Genomic DNA, 26,887 nt, shown 5'->3' on the forward strand with positions numbered 1-26,887 from the left:
TTTGTGAAATATACGACAAACCCTTTATTTGTAGCATACTGGGGGAAAAACTCACCGGGTGGTGCAGCAGCAGGAGGTGGTGGGATTGAGATCACCTCAGGTACTACCACTGGCTCAGGGACAGGAGATGCTGGCTCCACTGGGGGCTGAGGAGGAGGTGCAACTGGTTCACAAGGAGCAGTAAACTCAGGCAGAGGAGGTGCAGCGAATGGCTCAGCTGTCTGCGGCAAGATAGTGACAGGCTCAGAAACAGGAGGGGAAGAGAGGGGTTCCAGTTCGGGAACAGGGGGAGCTATGGTGGGCTCTGTCTTGACAGGAGGAGGAGGTGCTATGGCTACAGATGGAGCAGCAATGGCTTCAATTAATGAAGGACAAATAGCAATGGATTCATTTATGGCAGAGGGAGAAGATTCGATTGAAAGGTTAGGAGGAGCAAGTGGAGTGATCACTTCCACTTCGGCTGGAGCAGGGCATGGAGCAAGAATCTGGGTAGCAATGGGAGTAGCAGGAGGCAAAATGACTGGCTCAACAACAACAGCAGCAGCAGGTGCAGGAGGAGGAGGTGCCACCACAGGCTCAAAAGCAGGAGTTGCCGCCACAGGCTCAAAAGCAGGAGCAGGGACAGATGAAGTTGGGAGCACCATGTCAATTATGGTGGGTGCTGCTACCTGTTCTGTAGGTGTTTTAGCAGGAGGTGGAGGAGGTGGAGGAGGTGGAGGTGCAGCCACAGTCTCTGTGGCAGATGGAGCTGGAGGAGGTGCAACAGGTTCTACAAGGGAAGGGAGAGGAGGCAATGGGGTGATGTGGTCAAAGATGGGAGGCACTGGACGTATGAAAGGAGAAGGAGTGATGGTAGGTGTCATAGAAGGTGGTGAAGAGGGAGCAGGCAGGACTTTAGGTGGAGCTTTAGGTTGAGCTTTAGGTGGAGCTTTAGGTGGAGCTTCAGGTTCCCTCATACGGTTGATGACATTCTCAGAAAGCTGCAATGCAAGAGTGAAAGAAGTTTCAGTGGAACAATGTGATGCATTTAAAGATAGCCCTATAGTGATTATATAAAGTGAATGCTCTTACTTAACTTCCAGTAAAACCCACACCATGTCACGTTTACATGTTTGTTTTCTTTCAAATTGAAAGACTAAACGTAGCATTGTGTGTGCTTTAAAGGTGACTATTGCTTTCAGTATTTATGCTAAATTAGATCATATTGTCAGACTCAGTAGCAGTAAGGGTATTTCCCCAAAATGTTCCTTTAGTAAACTATACATTGTGGAGAAGACAAAGTTTTGTTTTCATGTGTTTAAAAGAACATAACACCATTAGTATAAACAGGATAAGACCTTGCTGAAAGATAACAATAGCCACAATTGTCCTACAAAGTAATAATAGACAGAGCAATGACAACTGAAGTCTTAACTAATCGACTAAAGCCTCTCAATCTGTATTTAACTTCAGCTGACCTAAGTACAAGCTATTAGTCACTTCATTCACATGCATCCTTTACAACTCAAGAATAACATAATATACAACAAAATGTAAGATTCATTCATACATTGAGTAACTGACAGAAGAGCACGAGGCTAGTGACGTCAACGTCAACATTACCAAAATGACATTGAAGAGCTTTCTGTCTCACAGACACTGTAGCGGCTATAAACTATATATTGTTACATTGTATCCTCCTTATCCACTTTATAATAACGTACTGTTTAGCACTCAAGAGTGAATGGAAGTCAGGTTGCTCGCAATATCAGCGTAGCATAGCTGCTACAATCCATAGAGCACCTTGATAGTTACTTACTCTATAACCTAATAACTTAATTACATCATTGTATTAACAGGTATTGCTTTAAGGCAGTCAAGAAGCACCTGTTTAGTCAACACTAACCATGTAATGTAATGTATACTGTCACTTACCCGTATGCCCTTCACCACCGACACATTCTCATTCTCGTCCGACTCAAATGACACGCGCCGGGTACTGTTGTTTGCTCCCATTTTTCGTTAAATGTCAGTTATCTACATGTAATGCCTAAATGTTAAAGTGTACTTTTGTTATAGCTAAGTATAGCCTGCTAGGGCCCACACGCCACTGTTTCGGCAAGTCTGCACTTCCGTAGCATGACGTGCTCGAAGAACGAGCAAGTTGATTGGACAGAAGCGTCGTCATCCTAACATCAGTGACTGTCATTGGGTTTTTTAGCGGTAGTGTGGGAGTGAGAGAGCTTTCTCTTTTCCACTGACAGCACCACTTGTACTAACAACATTTTCAATATAGTCACTGTTAAAAATGGAAGTTTAAATAGCACTTTCTTCCAACGAATACAGTTATTATATTTTCTTGGCAAATTGTGAGAATATTTGTAAGTAATATATGTCCATCTATCACTAAAGTAGGCTACAATATTGTGAGACACAGAACCTATATTGCACTAAAACAACATTTTTCATCAATTTATATTTATTATACAAATATTTTACAAACATCAATATTTCTAAGATGTAAGAATAGGATTATGTACGTCTTCTGAATACATTGCTCCTGATGATTAGACTTTTCATAGCTTTCGGGTTGCTGAATAAAAAAACATATCCCCACCCCCTTTTTTGTTGGCAATTTGCTCTGACCTCAGTAAGTCTTGAGTGTTCAGTATCCAGCCCTATGAATATGAATATGAATACACTTGTGAATAACTTGCCTTAAACTTCTTAAAATAAAGCCTATTTGCATAATGGTGTTAGTAATGTTGATTAAATGGAATTAAAATTAATTTAAATGTTTTACATAATGGCTACCACCAGGAAAATGTATCATTATTTAAGCTGTTTTAAGGTGTGAGAAGACTTATAGGAAGACATAATATCATAAATAATGAAGTAAGAACTTGAACTCAACACAAACGCTGGTCTGAGCAATACAGAGTAAGACATTCACGGAGAAAAGAAGATGGGATATAGGATTGATATAACTATGCCGTCAGATAGATTTAAAAATTCCGAATGGCAGGGAAAACCAAGACACAATGAGTACATATTGAAATACACACGTTAAATGTGCATGTTCTGACTCAGACCCTTTAGTTCAGAGCTGGCTTAGCAGAGGGTTAATTTTGTGGTCCTCCTGGCATTATTTTCAATTTCATTTACATTAATCAGTGGTCATTGTTCCTGATGTAATGAACAACAGCATTTTGCAACCCTTTGACTTGTCATGCAATCCAATTCCACTGAAGTTTATAGACACTTTTACTATCCTGCTGTCTGCCTTCAATTGATGATTTCTCTGCACTGCTCTAACTAGTATTTTCCATTCATCATAATGACATTATGTTTAAACCATTTTGTATGGGATATGTCTCTGCTGCTCACCATCCTTGTGTTTCCTTACTTTCTTAGATTTTTCTCTAACAGTCAACACTTTAGTGATATTTCTCCCATGGTGTATCTTTGTTATATATACAGCAGAGTTATTTAATCCTGGGAATTAATGTGTGAACAACAATAGTTGTTGATTTCATTTTCCATGACATGTGTCTGGGTATTGCTATTCATTTTCTAAATCTGCCTTCTGCTCCCAGTAGAGAGGATGGGGAAATACAAAATAAATCCTGCAGTCAGCACCACAGGTGTGGACAGTTCTTAGACCCATGAAGTAGAACTAATGTAATAAAACAGGGATTTACTTGCCAGCAAGGAGGCTTATTCAGCAACAGGCAGCCAGTCAAAACAGACACAAATCCAAAGGGAGCAAGGCAAGCAGGAAGATAATCAAACACAGAAGATAAATGAAACATAATAGAGGGGAGCATGCAGGAACAAAGCAGAAAAGGCTTGAAGGCAATTTGATGATATGACACAAAACAGTCATGAGAATCATTTTTGAACTATTTGAAAGTGTGAGAAGATTAGGCGATCCAACAAAGTGAAAACCTCAACCAGGATGACCAGTGGACAAGAAAGACATTTCAAAGAATGGTGAATAAAACACTGAAGTAAATATGTACATTAGAGTTGAGCAAGAGGGAGAAGCCTGGACCTCCATCAGAGAACCTGTTCAGTTTTTTATACTGAACATCAATTATTATTTATTTAAATTGTTATTAAAAAAACAAAACAAGACTAGAGTCTAGAGTTTAGACAGACTCCAAGCATTGCTATACCATTACATTATTGTTGGTTTTTCATTTTCTTTTACCATATCATATCCAAAAACTCATACAGCCCTGAGCCTTGCGACATTACATTGCTGCTGGAAATTTGATCTGCCTCAAGGAGAGAGGATATTATAAGGGATGACATTTCATGAGAATCATACTCTTAACTTGATAAGTCATACACACACACACAAACTAATCTAATATATATTTTTGATTATGCTCCTTTCTGCTGATATTTGTGTTTCACGTTTTCTGCATTGTCTATATTTGCGATACTGTGCAAGTAATAAATCAATGACAATCTTTTTTAAGAATTTGTCGAAGTGAAAAATGTCATATGACTCACATTGGAATGCACAATATACATCTTGAAAAAATAGATGTTTTTAATTTAAAACTCTTTACCAGTATGGCTGACTGGGCTGTATGTTGAAGAAGACACACATCAAGGTCATCTGAACTAATTGGAAAAGAAAGCTAACAATAAAGAAAGAAAGGATTGAAAGCACAACAGATGAAATGAAGTGGTTATTAAAAAACTGAAAACACAAAGAAGGTAAACGTTTGGAAGGTAATAAGCAGGTATGCAGGGCAGGATCATGCCCTGGAGCCATGATTCAAAGTCAATTTAGACGGACTATAAGTTACGGTGTATACATACCATCACGCAACACATTGAAAAACATGCAGATCCCGAGGTTTCATTGCTTTTTCATTTTCTGTGCTCCCCCGAGATAATAGGTATTCAAATGGTTTAACTCTTGTCATATTGTCATGGACAGATTTCCCCAAGGGGACTGCCCCATCTCTACAACAAGTCTGTGATGAACAGATTACATAATAAAGAATTAGAACATGCAGTAATACCCTGAGGGCACGCTCTCGAATGCCTCAGGCGGTATTAAATAAAGTGCTTATGGGACAGTGGTTAAAGGTTGTTGTTTCTGACAGAATTATTATAATAAACATGATTATTATCAAGACTGACTCGCAACTTTGATACTAAGCATGCTGCTGGAGATCAAGTAAATCTATTGGTTATATTTATTTCATGATTGTCTGCAGGGGAGAGAGAACTACTGTAGGTTTTCCTGCATGTTCAGTGGTATTTTTCTCTTATCTTACTGCCGCCTAGACATGTCTGATGATGTGAATATAATTTGCAGCATTACTGAACATGGATTTGTTGCAATTATTTATTTCAAAACCCGCTACTTCATAGCAACTCCTAGATTATCCAAGAAGATAATCCAGACCTCATCTGCCGGATTTGGCTGTTTACCAAATCCCCCAAAATCTATTATTTATTTGTTTATCTTGTTTTATCTTCCCAACCTTTGTGTACTTTTATTGCTTTTTGGCAATATTTCTGCGCTTTGTCTTGTGATGTCAATTAGATATCCATACATCTTTACTTTATATAATACCTCGCTGTCATCTTTGTAAAATTGTGTGCTCTACCTTACAAATATATGAGATGAATGAAGAGTGTCTGGAAAATAAATTGGTCAAAAACCTAAAGTATAAAATGAGTTTGAGGCCCTTTTGTTGGTAGTGCATCAAGTTGGAGATATGAGACCAATGTGTTGTTTGATCCAATTCAAGATTATGTGAAAAATCCGCAGGGCATATAATAGATGCAGTGTTTTTCTGTTTCCCTAACCACATTTCCATGGAAACAAGTAAAGAAGTACATACTTCCTAATCACCAAGGGATGACATTTTATTATAAATATCCATGGGGTGTCATTGGATAAAAGAAAAATACTTCTTATTTTCTGTTAATAATTATCAAAGCTATTACAACAAAGAAATACATCAAAATAGATCCCCAAGTCCAAGGATATTAATTATTGAATGACCAGCAGAACCAAGAATACACCTGCTTATATGCATTGTTTTGCTTATTGACATACTGTACTCTTACATTAATTAATAACAACTTCTGTTTCTTAAAGAACCCTATTCACTAATTATGTATTTGAACTTTTAAAGTTTAACAATTGAGCTGTTTTTTGCATAACATCACCTCCTATATATTTTTTTACTGAACCTCTGATGAAGGACACACTAATTGATATGCAACATTTGCATTTAGATCTATATACACAGATCACAAAGGCATGTCCTACAAAGACCTTATTGCCCTTGTAGTTAATCCACACACAGGTCAGTCAGTCAAAGTAATCACTTACTTTCCAAACACACATCAAGCTGAAAGAAATAACCTTGGTGCTGCATTATTGGAGAAAAGAAGCTCTGTAGATTAGTTGGACTGATGGGACCTGGGCTGCAGCGAGAGGTGATAAGAACTTGAAAATTAAACTTGGACCTGGGAAGCTACGCACCTTCAGAAGAAAAACTGTGGCTCCCGAATGACACAGCGATTGTTTCTTTTTGTTTGGCAATAGACACAAAGATCGCCCACAATGTTATCTCCTCAGTCCACCAGTGCATCAATCAGGGCCCAGGCCCCTGGGAATCGACCCCCTTTGGTCCCGAATCAATGCCCTCTCCCATTCTCATTGGTACAGCAGAGATTGTCAAAGATACAGAGCAAAGACTCCTGCCAAATCCGGCACTATATGTTCTAAATGGGGGAAGCTATTAACTCTCTGACACACTGTCTATCTCCTTTCTTCTCTGCTCAGCCTTTCCCTTATCAGTCTCATGAGGACTGGATTGAAATTGTTGTAAAGAAAACTGTTTTCTATTGTGATATTTGTAATGCAAAGGAAAAACTTAAAATATAAACATAAAGCACAAGTAATAATCTTATGCTGCATCACAACACATCAACTATAGGATCAGTATCTGCACAACTGTGCACAACCTACTGGATGTGCCTTTTTATTCATCTTTGGAGATCCGTGTTGACTGAGATCAAACATGCACTTTTTAATAATCTAAAATGATAATGTTATTATTAAATGGCTGTTTTGTCTCAAGCAACATTTTTACTATAAAACAATAGACCTAAAAAGATAGAACTATTACTATAAATTGTTAAGGTAAATGGCTTTACCTTTTTCAAATAAAGAAACAGCTTATCTAGAATATATATGATAGTTATATAAAAATATAATAGTTATTAAAAATGTGATGGTGACCAAATCCGAAGTCAGAGAAAATGAGCAACACTGCAGGCAGACCTACTTTCATGTTCATACTACAACTCCCAGAATTCCTTCCTTAACTCGCGCTTGTGTCTTCCTGTTTGGGTGCCGCAGCTGGAAAAAATGGCAGCTGAGACAGGGAGATACAAGACTGCAGTTAGCAAAAACAAAGACCCTTCTGGTCTTCTTATCTCTGTCATAAGGTAAGGCTTGTCTCATTCTTTATATTTACTATACGGCGCTGGTAAGACGTATGAAAAGTCTTAAGGTGGGCTCGCATTTGCTCTGACACTCATTGACAGCTAGCTTGTATGCTAAAGCTACGTTAGCAATATCCTTCCTGCATTTTTCATTTAATGTATAAAATGAAAGCACATACCTTTGCAATTTTTCATGAACGATATTGTTTATATGTCGGTTAATATCAATAGCAGTTTTATTTGTTCCTGAAGCAGAATAAAATGTCGAATCTTGGACATTGTTTGCGTCTTCTCCCACAATTTGAAGCTCACCAAGTATTTGTTACAAAATAAACGGTTTTCATAAAAACCTTGTTTAAATGTACGAAATATAAATTGTGCATGGGTACATTTTTTATTCCGGTTGGCTTAAGCTTGGCTTTCTGGCATGTTTCTTACCCACAGTTGCTATGATTTCGGAGGAGCACAGAGGACTTCTGAACTAGTAATTCTCATCTATAACTTTGAGATGTATTAAAAATATGTATTAGGTGAAAAGCATACACTGCAACTAAATGACTATCACTGTGACTCCTGCAGCTACCAGGTGTAACCGGTGTAATGCACTGTTTAAAAAAACTAAGTTGCTCTCGTTTAGAAAGAGGAAAATGTACAGGAAGTTGATACAAAAAGAGTATGAGTTTTCTAAGTGGAGGCCAGGAATATCCATACAGCCTGTACATTCTGTAACTCCTCCATTGCGTCCTCACTCAGTATAACACAATCTGTTTTTATTTACTAATTTTTTTTCTAGTATGATCAAATGAGGAGTTTGTTTGCCAAATATGTGAAAACATGCAATAATTGACAACACCGATTGTTATGCTGCTGTTAGAGCCTTTTGTTTCTGCATCAGTGTTTCTGTCAATGTTGCCATGCTGCCTTTACTGGAGGTGTATGTTGGAATATGTCAGTTTTCTTTTTACACTCTTGGCTGCCTTTAAAATACTTTATGTAAGCTCAATATCGGCTTGTAATAGTTATTTCCTGAGGGTTTCTGCTCTCCACTTCATTCATTCACACTCATGATGTGGATGTGGTAACTGAGTCAAACCTTTTACCTTTCCCTCTTCTCCTACGCAGGACTCTGTCCAGCAGTGATGATGTGCAGGACAGGGAGACGGAGAAGGGTCGTCTGGAAGAGGCCTTTGAGACATGTGACAGAGATTTGGACGAGCAGATCGTTCAGCATTATGCCGAACTTACCACCGCCATCAGGACCTACCAGAGCATCACCGAGCGCATCACCAGCTCCCGCAACAAGATCAAACAGGTAGGAATGGGACACTTTATATACAAATGCACACTGAAGGTTCTGGGAAACCAATAACAATAGTTCACACAATTTTTTAGGGATTTTAGATAAGTGATGTGCAATTAAAAACTGAATTTGTTTATTGAATAATTTTTATTTTGTGTGTTCATACATAATAATGGATTATTGGATTATAGTTTTTTATGTCTTTTGTTATTCTCCAAAACTGACAGACTGACTTAATTAGCAAAAATCCTGTTCACCCAAAAGAAAACTGCCTACTTAAAGTGGACCTATCATGCTATATTTAAATGATATATTGTAGGGCCATACCTATATAAGGTATATTTATACGTTTCTGTTTTCAAAATACCAAACAGATCATGCATTTTAGCCATGCCTCATTTCGCTCTATGTGCTGTTTGCTGTCTACGGGTCTGATTCTGCTGACCACGCCCCCCTGCAGGAGAGGGGAGACGTGCTCTGATCAGCCGCTGGGCTGTCAGAAGAGGGGGAGAAAAAGAGATCTCCGTCCTCCGTGTTTTATTATATAGAGTCGTTATTCATTTGTTTTAAAGCTCAATAAATAACAAAGAAGACCTTTGACCGGCACTTTTCTAATTTTGTCCGGAAGATTTAAACTTTAACGGACATCTTGACCGGCGAAACAAACTGAAACTGAAACTCTGCCGCACGGTCCCCTCGTTCCTTGGAAGAGGCGGAGAGGTGGGTGTTTGTCATCTGCTGGTGGACTAACCGGAGAGAATTACAGTGCTTGCCTCAACAGGGAGGGATTGCATTGCAGCGGGAGCAAACGCTTGCCTTGGGGAGGGAGAAAAAAAGCCACAGCGGAGAATAAACAGAAGGGTAACCATGGTAACTATGGGCGGGAAGTCTTCTTCGCTGCTTTTGTGGCAGACTACAGCGTCACTTACAGGCCTGGCATATGTACTACAGCGTCTCCAGCGCTTTCGAACGGCAATGGCCGTGGCTGTCTCCTCCTGATTGGTGGAGTTGGCCCAATAGCCGTAGCGCCACCGTCCTGACGTCAGGACAGTGTTCAAATCTGGATCAGTTTTTATCAGATCCGTTGCAGCCCCTTTTTTTTAGAGATTTGGGTATGGAGGAAAATAGAGAGGGTTGTGTTTTCTGACACTTGGTGAGTTCCCTGGAACACCGGGGACACACATTCATGTATAAAAGACGTACAAAAGTTCATTTTGCATGATAGGTCCCCTTTAAATATCCTACACTCAAGCCACATCCTTAGCCTCAGGACATACATTTCTCTATCACACTTAACATTGATCAGCCAATACAGACCTTGCAAAAAAGACAACCAGTGTCCTAGTGCTTCTTTAAGCAAACCGAAGTGTAACCAAGTTCTGTCTTTAACTGAAGACAAATGATGAACTCTGAAACCGAAAGATCAAAATTGAATTTTTGCATCACAAATCTTGATTCTTGACACCTTTTAATACTGTTACAATGTGTTTTGTTTAATGTTCCTGCCTTCTCTTTGAATTCTGCATTCTCCAAGCATAGCTCTAAAATCAGCTAAGCTAATCAGCCAGAAGTGCAAACACCTGTGTAGGAGTGCAGAGCTCTTAATGGAATTGCAAATTGTTTCAAGGTACTTGAACTAAAGCACAGAAACACCAGAAAAGCTATTGATGTCTCCCAGACTAACAAATAAAAGTGTACAAAAAAAAGGGAAATGTGATTATATATTGTTTGATGTTAGATGCATTTGACTTGACAATATTAATGCTAAACAGTTAATGTCACCTTTCATTACTGTTAGTGCAACTGGAAATGTAGATTCTTTGATGAAAGTGAGCCCCGAAAAATCCAGTTTGTTAAGGAAGAGGGGGTCAGGTTAAGGGCCTAGCTGTCATGGCTCTAATCTTTCTTTACAGCTATGGCTTCATGCTGTTTTCGCATTCCATGCTGGCAAACTCTGAGCTCATGAGAATCAACAATTCACTTTTTTGACTTGATTCAAGCAGTTACTCTTAGATATTAAATATTATTTAAATAATAGGTTGGGAAAAGCATTGCTTTACCATTAAACAGTTCTCAAAGTTATCTGAATGATGACACACACATGTATGGTTCAAACATTTAGAAGTATAGATGGACTTACTTTGTGCTTTTTATCACTCAGCTTTCTCAACAACACCTTTTTTGATTTCAACTCCCTCTTCAGGTGAAGGAGAACCTCCTGTCCTGTAAGATGCTGCTGCACTGCAAAAGAGATGAGCTGAGGAAGCTGTGGATAGAGGGCATCGAGCACAAGCACGTCCTGCAGCTGCTGGATGAAATCGAAAGCATCAAGCAGGTGCCTCAACGGCTGGAGGCCTACATGGCAAGCAAGCACTACCTTCATGCCACAGATATGCTGGTGAGTAGACTGATAACGGCTGACATGTCTCTACACCAGAGCTTTTTTGTGTGCGTGTGAGCATGTGTGTGAGTTGTCAGTTAGATGGAGAGGCAGGCAGACAGACAGAAAGGGGAAAAAGGAAATTGCTTGTTAGATTTGGTTTGGTGTTGTTTGATGGTGAAGAAAGTGAGAAATGGAAAAAATAAAAGATTGTTGTCTTTTTTTGAAGTTGTGAGAAAACCTATTTACATAATGTAAATGCGTATCAGGCAATACAGAGGCGGTACCGTGCTTCTGAGACTCACGGTGTGCACAGTACACATCTATAAACAGCAGCCTCTATGAAGTGTTAATGCTAAGATTGATTTCTTGGCACCAGTCATCCCTCTAAAGAATAGTTTTCTAGCCGTGAACAGTCCAGCGGGTGCAACTCTTTTACTTCAAGAGAACATCATCTCAGTGTGGTGAGGGCGCTGCAGGTGTGTATGTTTGCGCGTACTCCTGTTCTTTTGATGTGTGTTTTGCAGTATGCTCGGCAGGGGAGCTGGAGGATGGTATTGAGGACTAAACGACCAGACTCTCTGATCCCTCTGCTCCTTTCTTTTAGCTCCACTTCCTCTCTCCCTTTCTCTGTCACACCCACACATATTCCTCCAGACTTTGGTAATAATTAGGTTGCTAGAACAGTGTTATCTGAGGAGGAGGAGGAGGTAAAAAGAGGGATGATAGTATGCCCAAAGGACCATGAAATATTCTCTTTGTGGAGGTGGAAAGAATTGGAACTTCATCCAACCTGTGCTCAGTCAGTGTTTTTGAAAGGTGGTGGAATGTTTGAAGTCAGTAACACACACTAAAGCCAAATTAGAGGAGTTAGTTATGATTATAAAGTGGTGGACCAGCATCCTTTATATATATATTTAGTTAGTTTTGGAACTTCCCATATTCATTTCTAAGTTTCTGCACTTTAAAGCTAAAACTAACAGCTTGCAATGAAGCAGTATATACATGCTGGATACTCAGAGGTCAAATACAAAGTGTATTTTTCTATAGAGCAAGTCAATTAATGTGTTTTTGAGAAAAGTTGGTGTATTGTTTACTCATAGAAGCCATGTATTTACCTTTTAAAGTTATTTCAAAATACTTTCTTTCTCTAAACAAGTAAAACATGCTTGTTTCTGGTTCACATCATAGTTAATGTGTATGGAGTCTGTTTAAACATTTGTGAATTGGAAAAATAACTCATCTGATAAATTCATCACACTGGTATTAAATCCCTTTATATATTACTAGATAAATATTATTGATCAGATAATGATCCACATGTTTATTTGAGTACCTAAAGACATTTTTGCAGTGTTCTCTAAATGTGTTTCCCACATACATTGTATACTACCTATACAATCCCACACATGTCTCTCCACTGTAACATCACACTGTCTGTGTCATTTCTCTCAGAGTCCCTGAAGTGTTCATTCCCATCATGCTGTCACTCATTACTGCACTCATCTGTCAGATGAACGTCTCCCTCGTTTCCCCATGCACCTTATGTTTCCTCTCCCTTCCTTATCACTATCTCCCTCTTTCCTTCTTTCTTCACCACAAAGTTAGACATGTGTTGACTCATTTAATGTACTGGATGCCTTTGTTTTTTAATTTGCTGTGTAGTGTGGTAAGTGTAGATTAGCTAGGGATGTGTGTGTGTGTGTGTGTGTGTGTGTGTGTGTGTGTGTGTGTGTGTGTGTGTGTGTGTGTGTGTGTGTGTGTGTGTGTGTGTGTGTGTGTGTGTGTGTGTGTGTGTGTGTGTGTGTGTGTGTGTGTGTGTGTGTGTGTGTGTGTGTGTGTGTGTGTGTGTGTGTGTGTGTGTGTGTGTGTGTGTGTGTGTGTGTGTGTGTGTGTGTGTGTGTGTGTGTGTGTGTGTGTGTGTGTGTGTGTGTGTGTGTGTGTGTGTGTGTGTGTGTGTGTGTGTGTGTGTGTGTGTGTGTGTGTTCTCTCTCTCTAAGGGTTGACAATTAGAATGCAGACTATGCTCTCTGTCTGCTATTGAATGGCAGTCTTAGACCCCATGGGTTTGGTTAAAAAACAATACTGGCTTTAGTTCCATAAAATGTCCTCTCCTCTCCTATATCTCCTCTCATTCCCTTGTTCCTGTAGTGTCACAAAACCCAGGTGCACACAACTGCTGACACAACCCCCTTCTTGGTGCTCAGAGCTTACTGATAAGCTGTCATACTTCTTTTCTGTTCTCCTCTCTTCTCCACTCTTCTCTTCTCTTCACTTGTGTCCTTCTCACCATCTCTCTTGCTACCCTGCAAATCCACAAGAGGCTTCATATCGCTCATTAAGCTGACAGGCCCGGCCCCCTAATGATGTTAACCAGCCTTCCTCTGTCATCCCAGCCCAATGGTAATGAGATATTCCCCCCTACACTCAGACACATAAGTGTTAAATGATTTACAGCCATACAATCACACACATATAATCATACACACATCTGGGAGGTGTGAACACACACACAAACGGGACACACAGAGCCTTGCATGCACGCAGAGTTATTCTATTAAACCAAAGCGGGCTGATCATGCAGTGCATTAGCTCATCTTGTCACTAATGTGCCTCTCATTTGCATCAACACACACTTGACCCATGCACCCTGCCCAGTACCCCCCCCCCCCCCCCCCCCCCCACCAGCAGCTACCCATTCCCTTCTGGCTCGCCCTGGCCATGCAAATATTTTTCAAAGCACTATCATCTGGCCATTAGTGCCCTTGAAATAGACATAGTAATGCACATTCATACACAAATACAGCCTGGCACATTTTATTTAATGGCATGAAGATGTATTAATTGCAAGCATGCCACTGCTGCTGCTGCTGCTGTTAATAAAAAAAACTGAGCAAAGAGAGAAGCAGGGAGGGTAACTGGGGGAAATTTAAAAAATAAAGAGCGTGAGTCAGGAGGGCGTGAGAAGACTTCTAAATCATTTTTTGGAGGAAAATACATTTTTCATATATTGTACATAATGCTATGTACATTTGAATCCCGTACCCTCTGCTGATACTCTGGCTGGAGAACATGAGTTGCATCTAAGTTTATTTTTTGGGCATGTCTATGATAGTTTGTGGAAAATGAGTGTCAAGACTGGGATGTTGACGGCTGATCTTCATGGGGAACCATTGGGTTTCTTCATCATTGGGACAGAAGGTGTAAAATGGACAGGTACATTTTACCGTCATAACACAATATAAGATTTGGACGGTTTTATTCTATAACCACAGGTTGATGAGTGGATCAATGAAATGTTTTGTCACATAGAGATCCTCTCCTCGTTGTGTGTCTTATACATCCTTGTCCTACAAAGGTGAGTTATGTGCAATTGTAAAAGAACAATGAATGTGCAGCCTTCCCACCTCCAGGCTACAATGTTTGCTGTGTGATGATTTGCCATGAACCTTTTATGAAAATTGGCCATAGAATTGATGGCCTTTTAGACTTGCGTTTCCCTACCTCTCTCTCTCTGTTCTGATGTCTTTCTGTGGCTTTCTACTGTGGGCTTTCCAGTGAAGGCAAATGCCAAAAGAAAATCTTCATCAGACACTATGAAACATGAAAAGTCCAGCTGAGGACAACCTGTGATTGCCTAGTATTTTGTCATATGCAGGTGTCAGCGGTGGATTCCTTAGAAGGCCCCCTTCTGCAGGTGGAGGGGCTTGGAGATCTGCGACTCGAGCTCCACAGCAGGAAGCTCAACATCCACCTTGTGCTCATCGATGAGCTGCACCGCCACCTCTACATCAAGTCCACCAGTCGTCTGGGACACAAGAACAAGGACAAAAATGCTGCACGTCTTCCAGGGTAAGCAGCATATTCTGAAATCATATGGTTACTAATTAACAGCAAGATTAACTAGGTAGAAAACTATTCATTTGTTTTCCTTTTAACATCCCTCTAAGATTTGTTCCTCTTCTGACTTTTTATTTATCTTTTTACTCAAAGTTTTAAGAGTAAGACCGATGTAGTGAGATTAGAAATACATATTTGAGCTGGTTTGTTTGGTCTGAGTCCCCAAAAGCCTTTCTTGTTTGACTATTATGTAGTCATAGGAAATGTAGCCTTCTAAGTCCTCCTTCTTTTAAAAGTTCTGACTGTACAGATGTCTATTCATCATGAGTTAGTTCATTCTCTGGACAACTTTCCAATTATTTACTATATGTAAACCAAGCCAATTACTGAGAAAAACAATTAGACCTTGAATAACTTGTAGCTCAACTTTTTATGTTTGTACTACAGTATCTGCTGTGAAGTTTCAAAGAAACAGAAGAAAAACACATCATTTATTGTAAAGAAGTATACATTACTGATTAACTCATGGGGAATCGGGAGGTATGAACATGGAGCCATGATAGATGATACTGTAATACATCTTATATGTATTAATAAGCCCATTTTATTGTTTGGTTTCCAGGAAAAACACATTTTTCAACCTAGGAGAAACAGTTGCCAATTAATAGCAGTAGAAAAATAAGCTGACAGAATAAACATAGAGTTTCCGTGTGACACCAGAGATGCTTTTATATGATGATTTAGGTTTTGCAGCCACTAGGAGAATAACTTAAGCTATGCCTCCGTGACCCGAGGGCCAGTCTCTTAGTTTCTTGATGCGGGCGTATAAGCTATTAGGGATAATGCAGCACAATGGCTTCAAACACGCTGTTGATGCTGCTGTGTTCCGTGGATGGCATTCAGCTTAAGTGTTGTTTGTGCTTTTACATGTGTGTCTGTGTGTGGGGTGCAGTAATTATGTTGGCTGTGGGTTGCTGAGGCACAGTGATTTATTACTGAGGGTCAGCCGGTGACAGGTCCTGGCCTTCCTGTATTGGGTCGCCTCTTAACAACAAGCCAGCCTCCATACACCCCACTCACTTAGCAGACACACTGTGTTTATACCGCCCAACTTAAGAGAGCCGGATTGCTTCCACCTCAGGCTTAAGCCATGATAAATGGTTCATTGGAAAACAGCACCAATCCTACCCAGATGCAAGAATTATTTTTGTTATAAAATTAGATTGTTTTTCTGAGAAATGGCCAGGTTAGTTGGTGCATTTCTGGGCATTATAAACTTTTCTATGTGTAGAAGAAGCTATAACTCAGAGTTAATCTGGGTCTATTCCTCTCATAATCATGCAATATATATTATTGTATTTGCATGTTATTTTAGAAAGTGAATTATTCTATCCAGACTGATTATTGTTTTTGTCTTCACAGCTCTGCGGCTAAAGATACATCTCCAATGCCTGTGTTGGATGTGAGCAGCATGTCCACCCCACGCAAGCTTTTGGATACATCACAGTTCAGCACACCTGGATCAGGCAGTGGTACGAACCTTAGATATCTCTAAATATGGTAGTATGAGGGAATAATGGGCGTTAGCTTGACAAGAGTAAGGCGAAACGATTATGTGAAGGAAATGAGATGCAAAAAGAACTGGGGCTTTTAAGAGGGTGTTTCATGAAAAAAAACATTTGTTATGTGGTTTGTTTTCCAATAAAGTTGCATACATTAAGGGAGAACTATAGAGATAAACACATCAACAAAGCAGTGTTGTTGGTCTCTTTGGAAAACAAAGTGTGTGGTTTTCAGTTTGCAATTTTACTTCCACTGTGCTGATATCCTTAGTGATAATGAAGTCATTAGCTTACACCCATTTGCATGTCATTACGGGTGTGTATTGCCTCTCGCACACATAGTATTATTGAATGCACACAGAAACTGCTGATCCAAACCATTGTGCAGTGCAATAAACACACCACTGACTTTTGCACATACACACTTCTCTCCTTGCAGTACTGTATATGTCATAATATCCTCAACTATGATCATCATATACAATTCCCACGCTAACATTATAATCATCTTGTCCCCCCTATCTGTACCATTAGTCACCCAGCATCTCTGTCTTCACAGCAGGGGAAAGGCATTCATTATGCACAAACTGGTAACCAGCGCTTTAACAGGGTCTCATAATGCCGACTATAACTGTATTCAGGAATGTATGAATTCTCTCATGGTTGTAGGGGCGTAGAGTCAGCACTGCATTCCTTGCAGGCAGAGAACAGAGGAACGCAAACAAGAAGATAATGAAAAAAGTTAATCCGGCAATAACTTGCTGTTCCCTTGGTATTTCTGAGTTTTTATATTAAGCCTGCCACTTTTTTTCACCACCTACTCTTGGCGTTCTAACTTAGCAACTCACGGTTTCGTTTAAGCTGGGTGGATGCCATGCAACCATACTCCGTCCTGTGCATACCACTCAATGCCACAAACATATCAACTAATTGCTGCCGCTTCTGCAATTATCCCTTGGGATGAAAAAAGATTTATCCTAATATATGATATGCTCTTGAAAAATAAGGGTTCACTAAAAGCAACGATGTGGCCAACATTTATATCCAGTTGTTGTTTATTTATTTGTCTCTTTGCATTTAGCCCTTTCTTCACTGAAAGCTTATGTCACCTAAAACTGCCATTTAATTTATGTTTTTTACCCCGTGCACTCACGTGTTTTGGAAAACACAAATGCATGAATTACCACTAATAGATTATGAATATCCGTTCAATTCGCCCACCCTGTAGACCTAAAAGTAAAAGCTAAACCACAGTTTTCCCATCATTATGCAAGGAGAACACTGGCAATTAGCTACCTCCAGGCAGTAAGTGCCCATACACCATCATGCTAACAACTGCGGTCACGACACAGCAGCCGGCTTCCATCAATGGCCTAGCTTGCCATTTTGTCTAATAGCATTAGAGCACCTCATTTGTAGCTAGTAATTGTCATAATTATGACACAAGCTAGAGTTGGAATGGGGGAAAAGAGGAAATACACCCAAAGTCCATTAACTTGCCATAAACATTAACCGTCTTAACGTGCCTGATGGGGAATAGGGACGCCCCATCTAATGGAAATTAGAGCATCACTCGACGCTGCCACTCTCAATTTAGCTGCTAATGTGGCTAAGTCAGATGGAAAGAATATGAATGAGGGGAGGATAACAGGATTGGTGCAGGTGTGCGCACTTATATCTGAAGCCTCACCTTAAATTTGTTTTAGTGCGCTATTAAAAAGGTGAAGGTTCAATCTTGGTTTTTACAAATGTATATGTAGATTTCAGATGTTTGTTTGTCGATGTCACATGGCATATCTCCCAAAGTCTTTCACGACTTCATCGCAAAGTGGCTACGAACAACCGACATAGAAATAGAAACAACTGGTTTATAAATGTGCAAGAACAAGCAACATTTTGTGACATCTTTGCTACCATTTTTGTAATTGTCTTTTAACTGTCCGTTGTTTAAATAATTGTATATATTCGGCTGTACATTTATAAGCAGTTGTGCTAACCGTAGACGGTATGTGCTAACTTACTGTATGTTTATGTTGTGTATTTACTTTCTTTAGTGCGTGAGCAGGATGTGCGGGAGTTGAACCAAGCAGACCTCACTGAGGTGGATCCAGAGGAAAACAGTGCTGAGTTCATGGGCATCCTCATCAAGGTACATACATGAACACTTTTAAACAATATAGACACTGTGAGAAGTAAACTTCAGCATTTGGTTTTGGTTGCTATTTTGGTGTTTCTAGTCTTTCTTGACTTCAAGTTTTTGTATCCTCCTTTTTCTTCAGGCACTGGCCAAATTGAAGAAAATCCCTGAGACAATTAAAGCCATAATGGAGCGACTGGAACCTGAGCTGAAACAGATCGTCAAGAGATCCACCACTCAGATAGCAGACCATGCCTACCAGAGAGGAGAGAACCTGGCCCAGGAGAGCAAGCCAAGGTACAGTAATGAGAAAGGGAGGATAAGAAAACACGCATTGAAGAAAGAAGGTCACTGGGGAAGTGGAGAATTCTTCAGGTTAATAATAGATAGTAAATGAAAAGGGAATGACTGATACCTTTAATAGATAGCCATGAAGAAGGAATCATAAGCACTTGTGTACAAAAGATGAAAGCCATCTTATAAAAGTTATAATGTGCTCTTGTTGTGCTAAAGCAGTTCACCGTTTTCACAGTATACCATGGGATAATGATTAACAGCTATATCAATTTGTATAGAAAGAACTGACAGAAGTGAGTGTGTGAGAGTCTGGCTGAGCTTTCACGCATCTACAGTATATTAATTGTTCATAGGACATATTTTTAAAAGCTAACAACTTATGTTATTTGTCGTTATTGTAGATAATTTAACATTCTACAGTGTTGCTGACAGGTTTTAGTCTTTTATATTTCTGATTGTGGACAGATTTTCACACACCAATGTTTCGCAAGATACAGTCCTGAACCTTTACAGAAATATAGTTCAGATCAAAATGGTCGTGTTCGAATCTTAAAAAATAACCGCAAAATTGCAATTTGTTTTGAGACTGTTGGAATCTTATCTGCCTGACAATGTTTCTATACAATGATTAGTGTTAACAGCAATATGCAAATACTGTTGAAAAAAAAGACCTTAGTAAAGCTGTCACTTGTAATCCCCTCAGTACTGTAGCTGTGCAGGAGTTTTATTAAAGCAGCTGGCTTGCATATTCTTGTGTAATTATAGTATTCCCATTAGATGCAGTTCCCCAGTGTCATTAAGTACAAGGTGGTCACTCTCTCCAGTGGTTGGTTGAGTGTATTGTTACTACTAATACAGTACAGCTGTAAGTAGTTTATATGTCATTGATAAGTCAGCTGTAATTTAAAATGTTTACACACAAAAGGTATTTGAGGTTTGTTTAGTGCTGGCAGTGAAGGCAGTAGTTTTGAATGCAGTCCCTCGGTGTTCATAGTCAGACAGTCAACCAGGTATGAAACATAGTAAAGGCTATGAGTGGAAGAACACCTGCCTCGGACCATGAAAACAGATCCTCTGCTGCTTTAAACCCAGACAAGTCATGGTTAAACACACCCCTATACACACAAACAACTTTCCACCTGCCGTAGAGGACTGCTCCATTTTAAGAGCAGTCACATCAGCTGCTGCAGACACACGCATGCAGTGAGCAGACTTGGGAAACACAGGTCTCAGTCCACTGATCCTGAACCATTTAAGAGGAACGTCTTGTTTTCTGTCAGGGATGTTCTCTCTGGCCTCGTCTGCTTTCCCTCTCCGGTTGCCTGGCGAATCTCATCTGACCTCAATGTAACAGGCCACCGTGTAGCTCATTGCCAGCTCTACTCCTTACAGATTGTTTTAAAATTGCCTGCGTGAGCGTACGTGTGTGAGCGCTTAACACTGTATTCGTGTCAGACCGCTTGCATCCGGGGCGAACCCTTAAAGGTTTGTGTGTGTGTTTGTACTCGGATGCATCCACACCTAGTTCTGCCTATGTTCACTACAATTTAAAGTCGAGGCTTGTTGCTATGGAAACTCCACCCAGTGTACCACTTGCAGGGAACAATGGTCTCGCGTATTGCACACTATATTTTATAGCACTGCGGACTAGCAGGCAACACTCAAGCACTTTAGAGCAAATAAAGCCGTGTGCGGCTTAACTCTGGGAGGTTTATGTTCTCATTCGTGTCCTCTGTGATCAGCTACGTTGAAGTGCAATTTTATTTCCAACTAAGATTTTACTTTTAATAAGATACTCCACACAGGTTCCCATTCCATGCGCCAAAGCTATTAGCATGCACCACTGATCTGTGAGTAGTCCAGTTTAATTTCCATCAAAAGCAGACTTTTTTTAACTCTCTTTTTTTCATTTTGTTTTACAAAAACAGAGACTTTTTGCTTTGCTTTTTGAAGTGATTCTGAATCCCTTAGAAAAAGAGCTGATTTAAAAATAAAGAAATGCTTGAATGACCAAAGAACATTAAGATAAGGGCAGAGTATTTTAAATCCAATTTAAAAACAAGAAAAGGATGTTGATCATGAGATTGATTGCTTGTCCCTCTTGTACCCCGTGTTCAGTAGAGTGGGCATTGGAGATGTTTGGGTGAATGTGTTTCTACTTGATTTGTGTTTGACAGAAGGATGACATGGCACATTGCATACTTCAAAAAATGGTTCAATAAACACTATGCAGAAAAGAAAAGACACACAATAACACATTACCCGGGAACTGCACCGGCACTGCATCTATTAATCATCTTAAACATTAGATACATTACGTAATCAAGGAAGGGCCTCCTTACATACTCAAAAACATGCTGCCTAGACCTTCATTTATAGGATAACTTCTACTTCTACTGTACAATGGAAGGTTTGACAGCATCTGTCGCAACCACAAGCCCCTTTTACTGTAATTCTGTTCATCTGTGGCTGACAACCTTCCTTATGATAACCTAATGTAGACACCATCGTTGTCGTCCCCAACTGAAACACACACAGAGGTGGTGGTCAGTTAGTAAGGGGCGTGCAGGTCCACGTGTATGCTCCCTGCTGTCTCTCCCGACTGTTCATCAGCCATGTGAGTGTCAGCTTCGATCCTGAGGGGAAATGAGAACAGGCCTCAAAGAACAGGCTATATGGATTAGGATGGCCTCCACTGGTGTGTGTGTGTGTGTGTGTGTGTGTGTGTGTGTGTGTGTGTGTGTGTGTGTGTGTGTGTGTGTGTGTGTGTGTGTGGTGTGTGTGTGTGTGTGTGTGTGTGTGTGTGTGTGTGTGGGTGTGTGTGTGTGTGTGTGTGTGTGTGTGGTGTGTGTCGTGTGTGTGTGTGTGTGTGTGTGTGTGTGTGTGTGTGTGTGTGTGTGTGTGTGTGTGTGTGTGTGTGTGTGTGTGTGTGTGTGTGTGTGTGTGTGTGTGTGTGTGTGTGTGTGTGTGTGTGTGTGTGTGTGTGTGTGTGTGTGTGTGTGTGTGTGACAAGGTCAGAGCCATCCATTTTACCCATGTCCAGCTCCATGTAGGCAAACATGACCATGAATTGTTTGTCCCTTTCTTTAAGTTGGTGTCACGTTGTAATCTTTTTTTTTTCTTCTTGTCAGTCATTCATGTTTATGCATGAAAGGGGGAGGGTGAGAGAATTCCTCGACTGGTTGGCGTTTCGCAGCTTTCGCAGCTCCTCTCTTACGAACATCTCCCATTCACTGAAAGAGTTATAGCTCATAGTGATTGGTGCCTGCTTTCCTCTCCATCAATAACATGTATTCACTGCTTCTGCCAGTGTAGTGACAGGCAGCCAACCAAAATGCCCCTCAGTGAAACATCCATCTTGCCGTTACATTATCCGGCACTTCCCCAGGAAACCTTGGCCACTTGTTTTTTTTTTGGCACAGCATTTTAAATAGCTTGTAATTTGTTTCAACTTGGCATTTATGAGGTGAAGGCTCAGGTGCTTTTGAGTTAACTTCATAAAAGATGGTTTGTTTTCTATGTAAGTATTTGACCCAGAGCAGGGAGCTTTGACCCTACAGTATGTGTCCTGCCAGCTTGAGTACAAGATTCCGAACATTATAATTATTATGTATAGAAGTAGTTACATGTACAGTATATTTCATAGTGTAAGATTAGACATGCATCTTCTATGACACAGCTGGTTTGGTTTTGGAGTGGTTTAGCTACACAGAAGACAAATATCTATATTTATTTATTTCTATCTGGGACTTTAAATTGGAAGTATTTTAGTTGCCTAGAATAAGAAAAAAACAGTTTCACACACCACTGATTAAATCAAACTCAATTAAAAGGCCAGAGAATAGTACTAATCGAACAGTGTTGCACAAACAGTGGGATTATATTTGTATTAACTCTAATAACTCCACTAAAATAAAGTGGGCACTCACTGGCATGGGTGCACCGTGTACTCATTCAGACTAAACTCATGTAGCCTGTGTTCCCTCTTTACTTTGAAAGCTTTGTCCTTGTGCAGAAAGCAGGTACAGCACAGTGTGCATGAAAGCATTAGTGTAGATGAGGCAAGTGTGAGTTTTCAATCCAGAGCGCAGCACTCAGATCAAGTGGAAGGTCTTTTTGGTTTTGGCTGTGCTCTCTTCTCCAGCCAGAGCCATTTAGAGTTAATGAGAGTAGCTGTTCATCTGAGTTCAGGTTGGGCAGCTTTTCTCATAGCCTCGCCAGGTGCTAGGTTATTACTGCAGAAGAAATAATGGTGAGTATCAGCTGAATATGAAATGTGAACGAAAACAAGGAGCCGAAACACCTAATTGGTGTAAATGTGAATCGCACTCTAATCATTTTTGGGTGTTGCTTCCTGTTATTTCCTTCAATGCAGATGCCTTTGGTTTTTTTCCACATCAAGAAATACTTTGGATTTTTACATAGCAGTTTTAAAATGAGATTTTATTTACCTATTTTGTGAGGGTATGTCTAGTGAAACAGGGATCCTTTCACCATGCATCTTAGCACATACATCCCTCTGGTGATGGGAGTGAAGAGGTTTTACTAAATCTAAGTGGAGCAATAATCTCCTCAAAAAGTGTCATTTCGATTCAACTGGATGCTGTTGATTTTGACACTCAATATCTCTCAACTGTTTTAACGGATACGATACATCTGGAGCTAAGGCAACCATGCAGGAGCATAGAAACCATTCTTTAACTATGGAGGCATTTAAATCCAAGACCATGTGATGTTCCAAAAGTAAGAAAGCGTGCCACATGTTTCTTATTTAGCATTACTACTTATTAATGTCTTCATCTCTGCCCCTTTCCCCCTCTCCTCTTCATGTCTCTCCTGCTCTCTTCCCCACTTGTTTCTCTGTGGCTCCCTCTACAGGCTGCTGCTGGAGCTGCTGGAGCTCCTGTTTGATAAGTTCAAGGCAGTGGCCCAGGCTCACAGCGTGGTGCTGACCCACCTGCAGCAGATCGCTGTGCAGTGCCCGGGCGGGGCCCACCAAGAGGGCATCAAACTCTACGAGCAGGCCGACGTCTCTGCCAAGATCCAGACCGTGCTGCAGGTCAGATATGTGCATCAGTAAAAGAAGATATATACCAAGACCATTGGTATATGTACTTAGCATACAACTATGCTTTTAACAGCAGCAGCTTTTAATAATATCTGTTAATGAAATGTTGTGTATTAAGGGAAAGTGGATAACACAACAATAAGTGTGCCATGTCTTTCAGTCCAGTAGATTGTAATAGATCTCTTTGAGAGTAAAACGAGAATACATATATCAAGCCTACTTTAATGTACAGTATTGCATTATTGTTCCCATTAAGTGTTCATATAATAATTCAAGCACATGAAGGTTGTAGCTCTGAACATGGTTGTTTGTTTGGCCTCCGCTGGCTGGCATACCAACAGGGTTTTATATTCATCCACTGCCATGGTGATTTGTTCATCCTTGATTCATTTTCAATCCGGCAATTGTCCCAAAACATTGATTTAATTCACCTTTTCTCATAGTAAATGAATCAGTGTAGGAACTGGCATTGCTGTGATGAATGGCATTCACTCTGTCAGTAAGAAGTAGCAACAGCAATAGACAGGGAAAGCTTGATTGCTTGGATTAATTTGAGGCTCCTTAATTGGCGTGTATTTATGCCGGGTTCTTGCTCCCTGCTCCCATTTGATTGACTGAGGGGTTGAGCAGCTGTTCGGTTGACCTATGCTGAATCTCAGAGGAGAATCTGTGGCAGTTGTTGCTCTCAAAGCGATCGTTGTATGTGCAAACGCCTTTTCCCTAATGCTTCTTCACTGGGAGTTGTGTAATTTGTAATTTATCACATTTCTCTATGCAATTCTCATGTGTATAACCACGTTTTAACAAGCAGAGGAGGTGCTTCTTTCTACATTTGAACTGGCATCTCTAGTCCATCCATGACTAAGAGATTGTTTAAATAAACAAGATAGTTTCAACTTGTAATCTATTTTAAGGTGCTGATATAAATGTTTTGAATGTCACCATAGTTTTTGAGGGCAAGATCATGAATCAAATGTGTTTTTTAGTCCTTCTTTCTCTGCACAGACCAGTGTTTTTACTAATCAAAACGAATTCAATGACAGAATGCTGTTGCCTAGTTAAATCAGACGCCCATCTATTTCTAACTAGCGCACAACGGCTCGTCCGATTTAAATAATTAGAGTTTTTTCCATCTGGCAAGCATGGATTATAAATACAGAAGTGTTGAGGTGTATGCATGTATGTTTCTGAAGGTGTGAACATGCATAGGCATGTACTTTAATAGCTCTGCTGTACGGGAGCAGCTATAGAAGGCATTAGGCCATTCCCCAGCATGCGATCGCTGCCAACACCCAGTTGCCAGGGGCTTCACTCTCCCCTGTCTCTGCGATGTGAGATAATGTAATCTCTTGATTAGAATACTCATTACGTGAAATGAGGTTTTCTTATTCACTCACTCGTGTTATTATTTCCTGACCGATTGTATCAATATGAAAGCCCCTCGTCCATCCCGCCCTCCCTTGCCGTTTCTCTCATCTCTTGCTTGTTCTTTCGCCTTTCTCTCCCACTCTCCAGTTCCATTTCCCTTGCTCCTTCCTTCCTTCAGCGTCGATGCTCCTGCCTCTGTATTACAGTCTCTCAATCTCCCGATACCTTGTGCATTCCCCCTCTTGCTCCTTGTAATTTCCTTCTTCATCTCATTATCTTACCTTCTTTTTCTTGCACACACCCTTTCACCCCCTTCGTTTTGCCCACTCTGTTCTGGAGAGTCACATATCGGCAATGAGAGAAATTAAACTCCTACGGCTCCCACAGTGGCTCTGTTTAATCTCAAATCTCAAGACCCTCAAAGGGCGAGGAAACTACACAACATTGGTCAAAATTGGCTTACGAATTGTATAAATCACTCATCATATCTTTAGTTCTTCAATAGCGACTCTAACAGTGCTTTAATAATGCATGGAAAATATGCAATTTAAGAGTGATACAGAAAATGTAAAATAAGTATCTTTCTTTCCCTTTTATAGTTGAATCCCTGTCTGTCTTGCACCTCTAAATCGTTGCATATCCATCTTTGACATGTACAGAAACCTCTTGGTGTTTTTTTCTCACTTTGAGAGGTGGAGATACCACGCTGACCTTTCCACATGACATACCAGCAGACAGATGCAAGAGCCGACAGAAACACAGGGTGCACCCGGTTACAAGGCCTTGGCAGAGAAACGCCGTTCATCCATGTGTGACTCAGGCCCAGTAGCCTTAGAATGGGGAGTAGGTAAACAAACTTTTGAAAGGCAAGAATCATGTAATGGTTCTAATCCTCATTCACAAATGCTGAGGGTGCTTCAGTGTGGAGTTATTGATCGAAAACATAACGGACTGAAGGATCTGAGGATCAATATCCTGTAAGCAGTGTTTTAAGGCTACTTCATACATTTCAAACAGCTTTCTATAGAATGTGTGTATATCTATTGATTATTCCCACATATTTTGAATGAACAGTTCTTAGTGTTCACCACTGCATGCTTTTGCAACTCTCTACCTCTATCCATGAGTGCATTTTCCATCATCTTCCTCAAAGCTTTGTTATATCAAAGACATCCCAGTGACTGGATTTGATCCATAATGATTAATTTGCTTCTCCTTCCTCAGTACTGTAGCACCTGGCAGTCCGTCAGCATAGCAAGTTTAATTTCATGTAAATGTTAGTCAAAACAACATTTGGTGCCAAGCCAAGAATATCCACAAGTTTCCTTTTAATCTTGAACAAGGCAGAAGTCACAATGCGTTTTCAGGTAATTGGATAACATAGTTCATAAAAGATCACAGTTCATAAACCTCTCCATGAAATGTTTATTAAGACCAGCCAGTGGGAGTGTTATTTAATGTATAT

At 40.2% G+C, this 26,887-nt stretch overlaps 2 protein-coding genes across 3 annotated transcripts in view; one reads left to right on the forward strand and one right to left on the reverse strand.

Moving 5' to 3' along the window:
- The window catches only part of chchd3a (coiled-coil-helix-coiled-coil-helix domain containing 3a), a 61,405-nt gene extending 59,265 nt beyond the window's left edge, over positions 1-2,140 (reverse strand). Inside the window, exons 1-3 of one of the 2 annotated variants that reach the window (XM_034133610.1) lie at positions 1,915-2,140; positions 669-980; positions 56-146 (exon numbers count right to left, since the gene is read on the reverse strand). In XM_034133610.1, the coding sequence (XP_033989501.1) occupies positions 56-146; positions 669-980; positions 1,915-1,995 (484 nt within the window). In that variant the 5' untranslated portion in view covers positions 1,996-2,140. Of the gene's footprint in view, positions 1-55; positions 981-1,914 lie in introns of both variants that reach the window. The other variant, XM_034133609.1, reaches the window with a different exon arrangement.
- A 5,226-nt stretch (positions 2,141-7,366) lies between these two features.
- Positions 7,367-26,887, forward strand: part of exoc4 (exocyst complex component 4) — a 112,034-nt gene continuing 92,513 nt past the window's right edge. Inside the window, exons 1-8 of the mRNA XM_034133411.1 lie at positions 7,367-7,473; positions 8,593-8,782; positions 10,974-11,168; positions 14,809-15,002; positions 16,413-16,522; positions 18,607-18,701; positions 18,832-18,986; positions 23,865-24,045. Coding sequence (XP_033989302.1) covers positions 7,394-7,473; positions 8,593-8,782; positions 10,974-11,168; positions 14,809-15,002; positions 16,413-16,522; positions 18,607-18,701; positions 18,832-18,986; positions 23,865-24,045 — 1,200 coding nt within the window. The 5' untranslated portion in view covers positions 7,367-7,393. The remainder of the gene's footprint in view (positions 7,474-8,592; positions 8,783-10,973; positions 11,169-14,808; positions 15,003-16,412; positions 16,523-18,606; positions 18,702-18,831; positions 18,987-23,864; positions 24,046-26,887) is intronic.

This window comes from Trematomus bernacchii, unplaced genomic scaffold (assembly GCF_902827165.1).
Source record: "Trematomus bernacchii unplaced genomic scaffold, fTreBer1.1, whole genome shotgun sequence".
Classification (NCBI taxonomy): domain Eukaryota; kingdom Metazoa; phylum Chordata; class Actinopteri; order Perciformes; family Nototheniidae; genus Trematomus; species Trematomus bernacchii.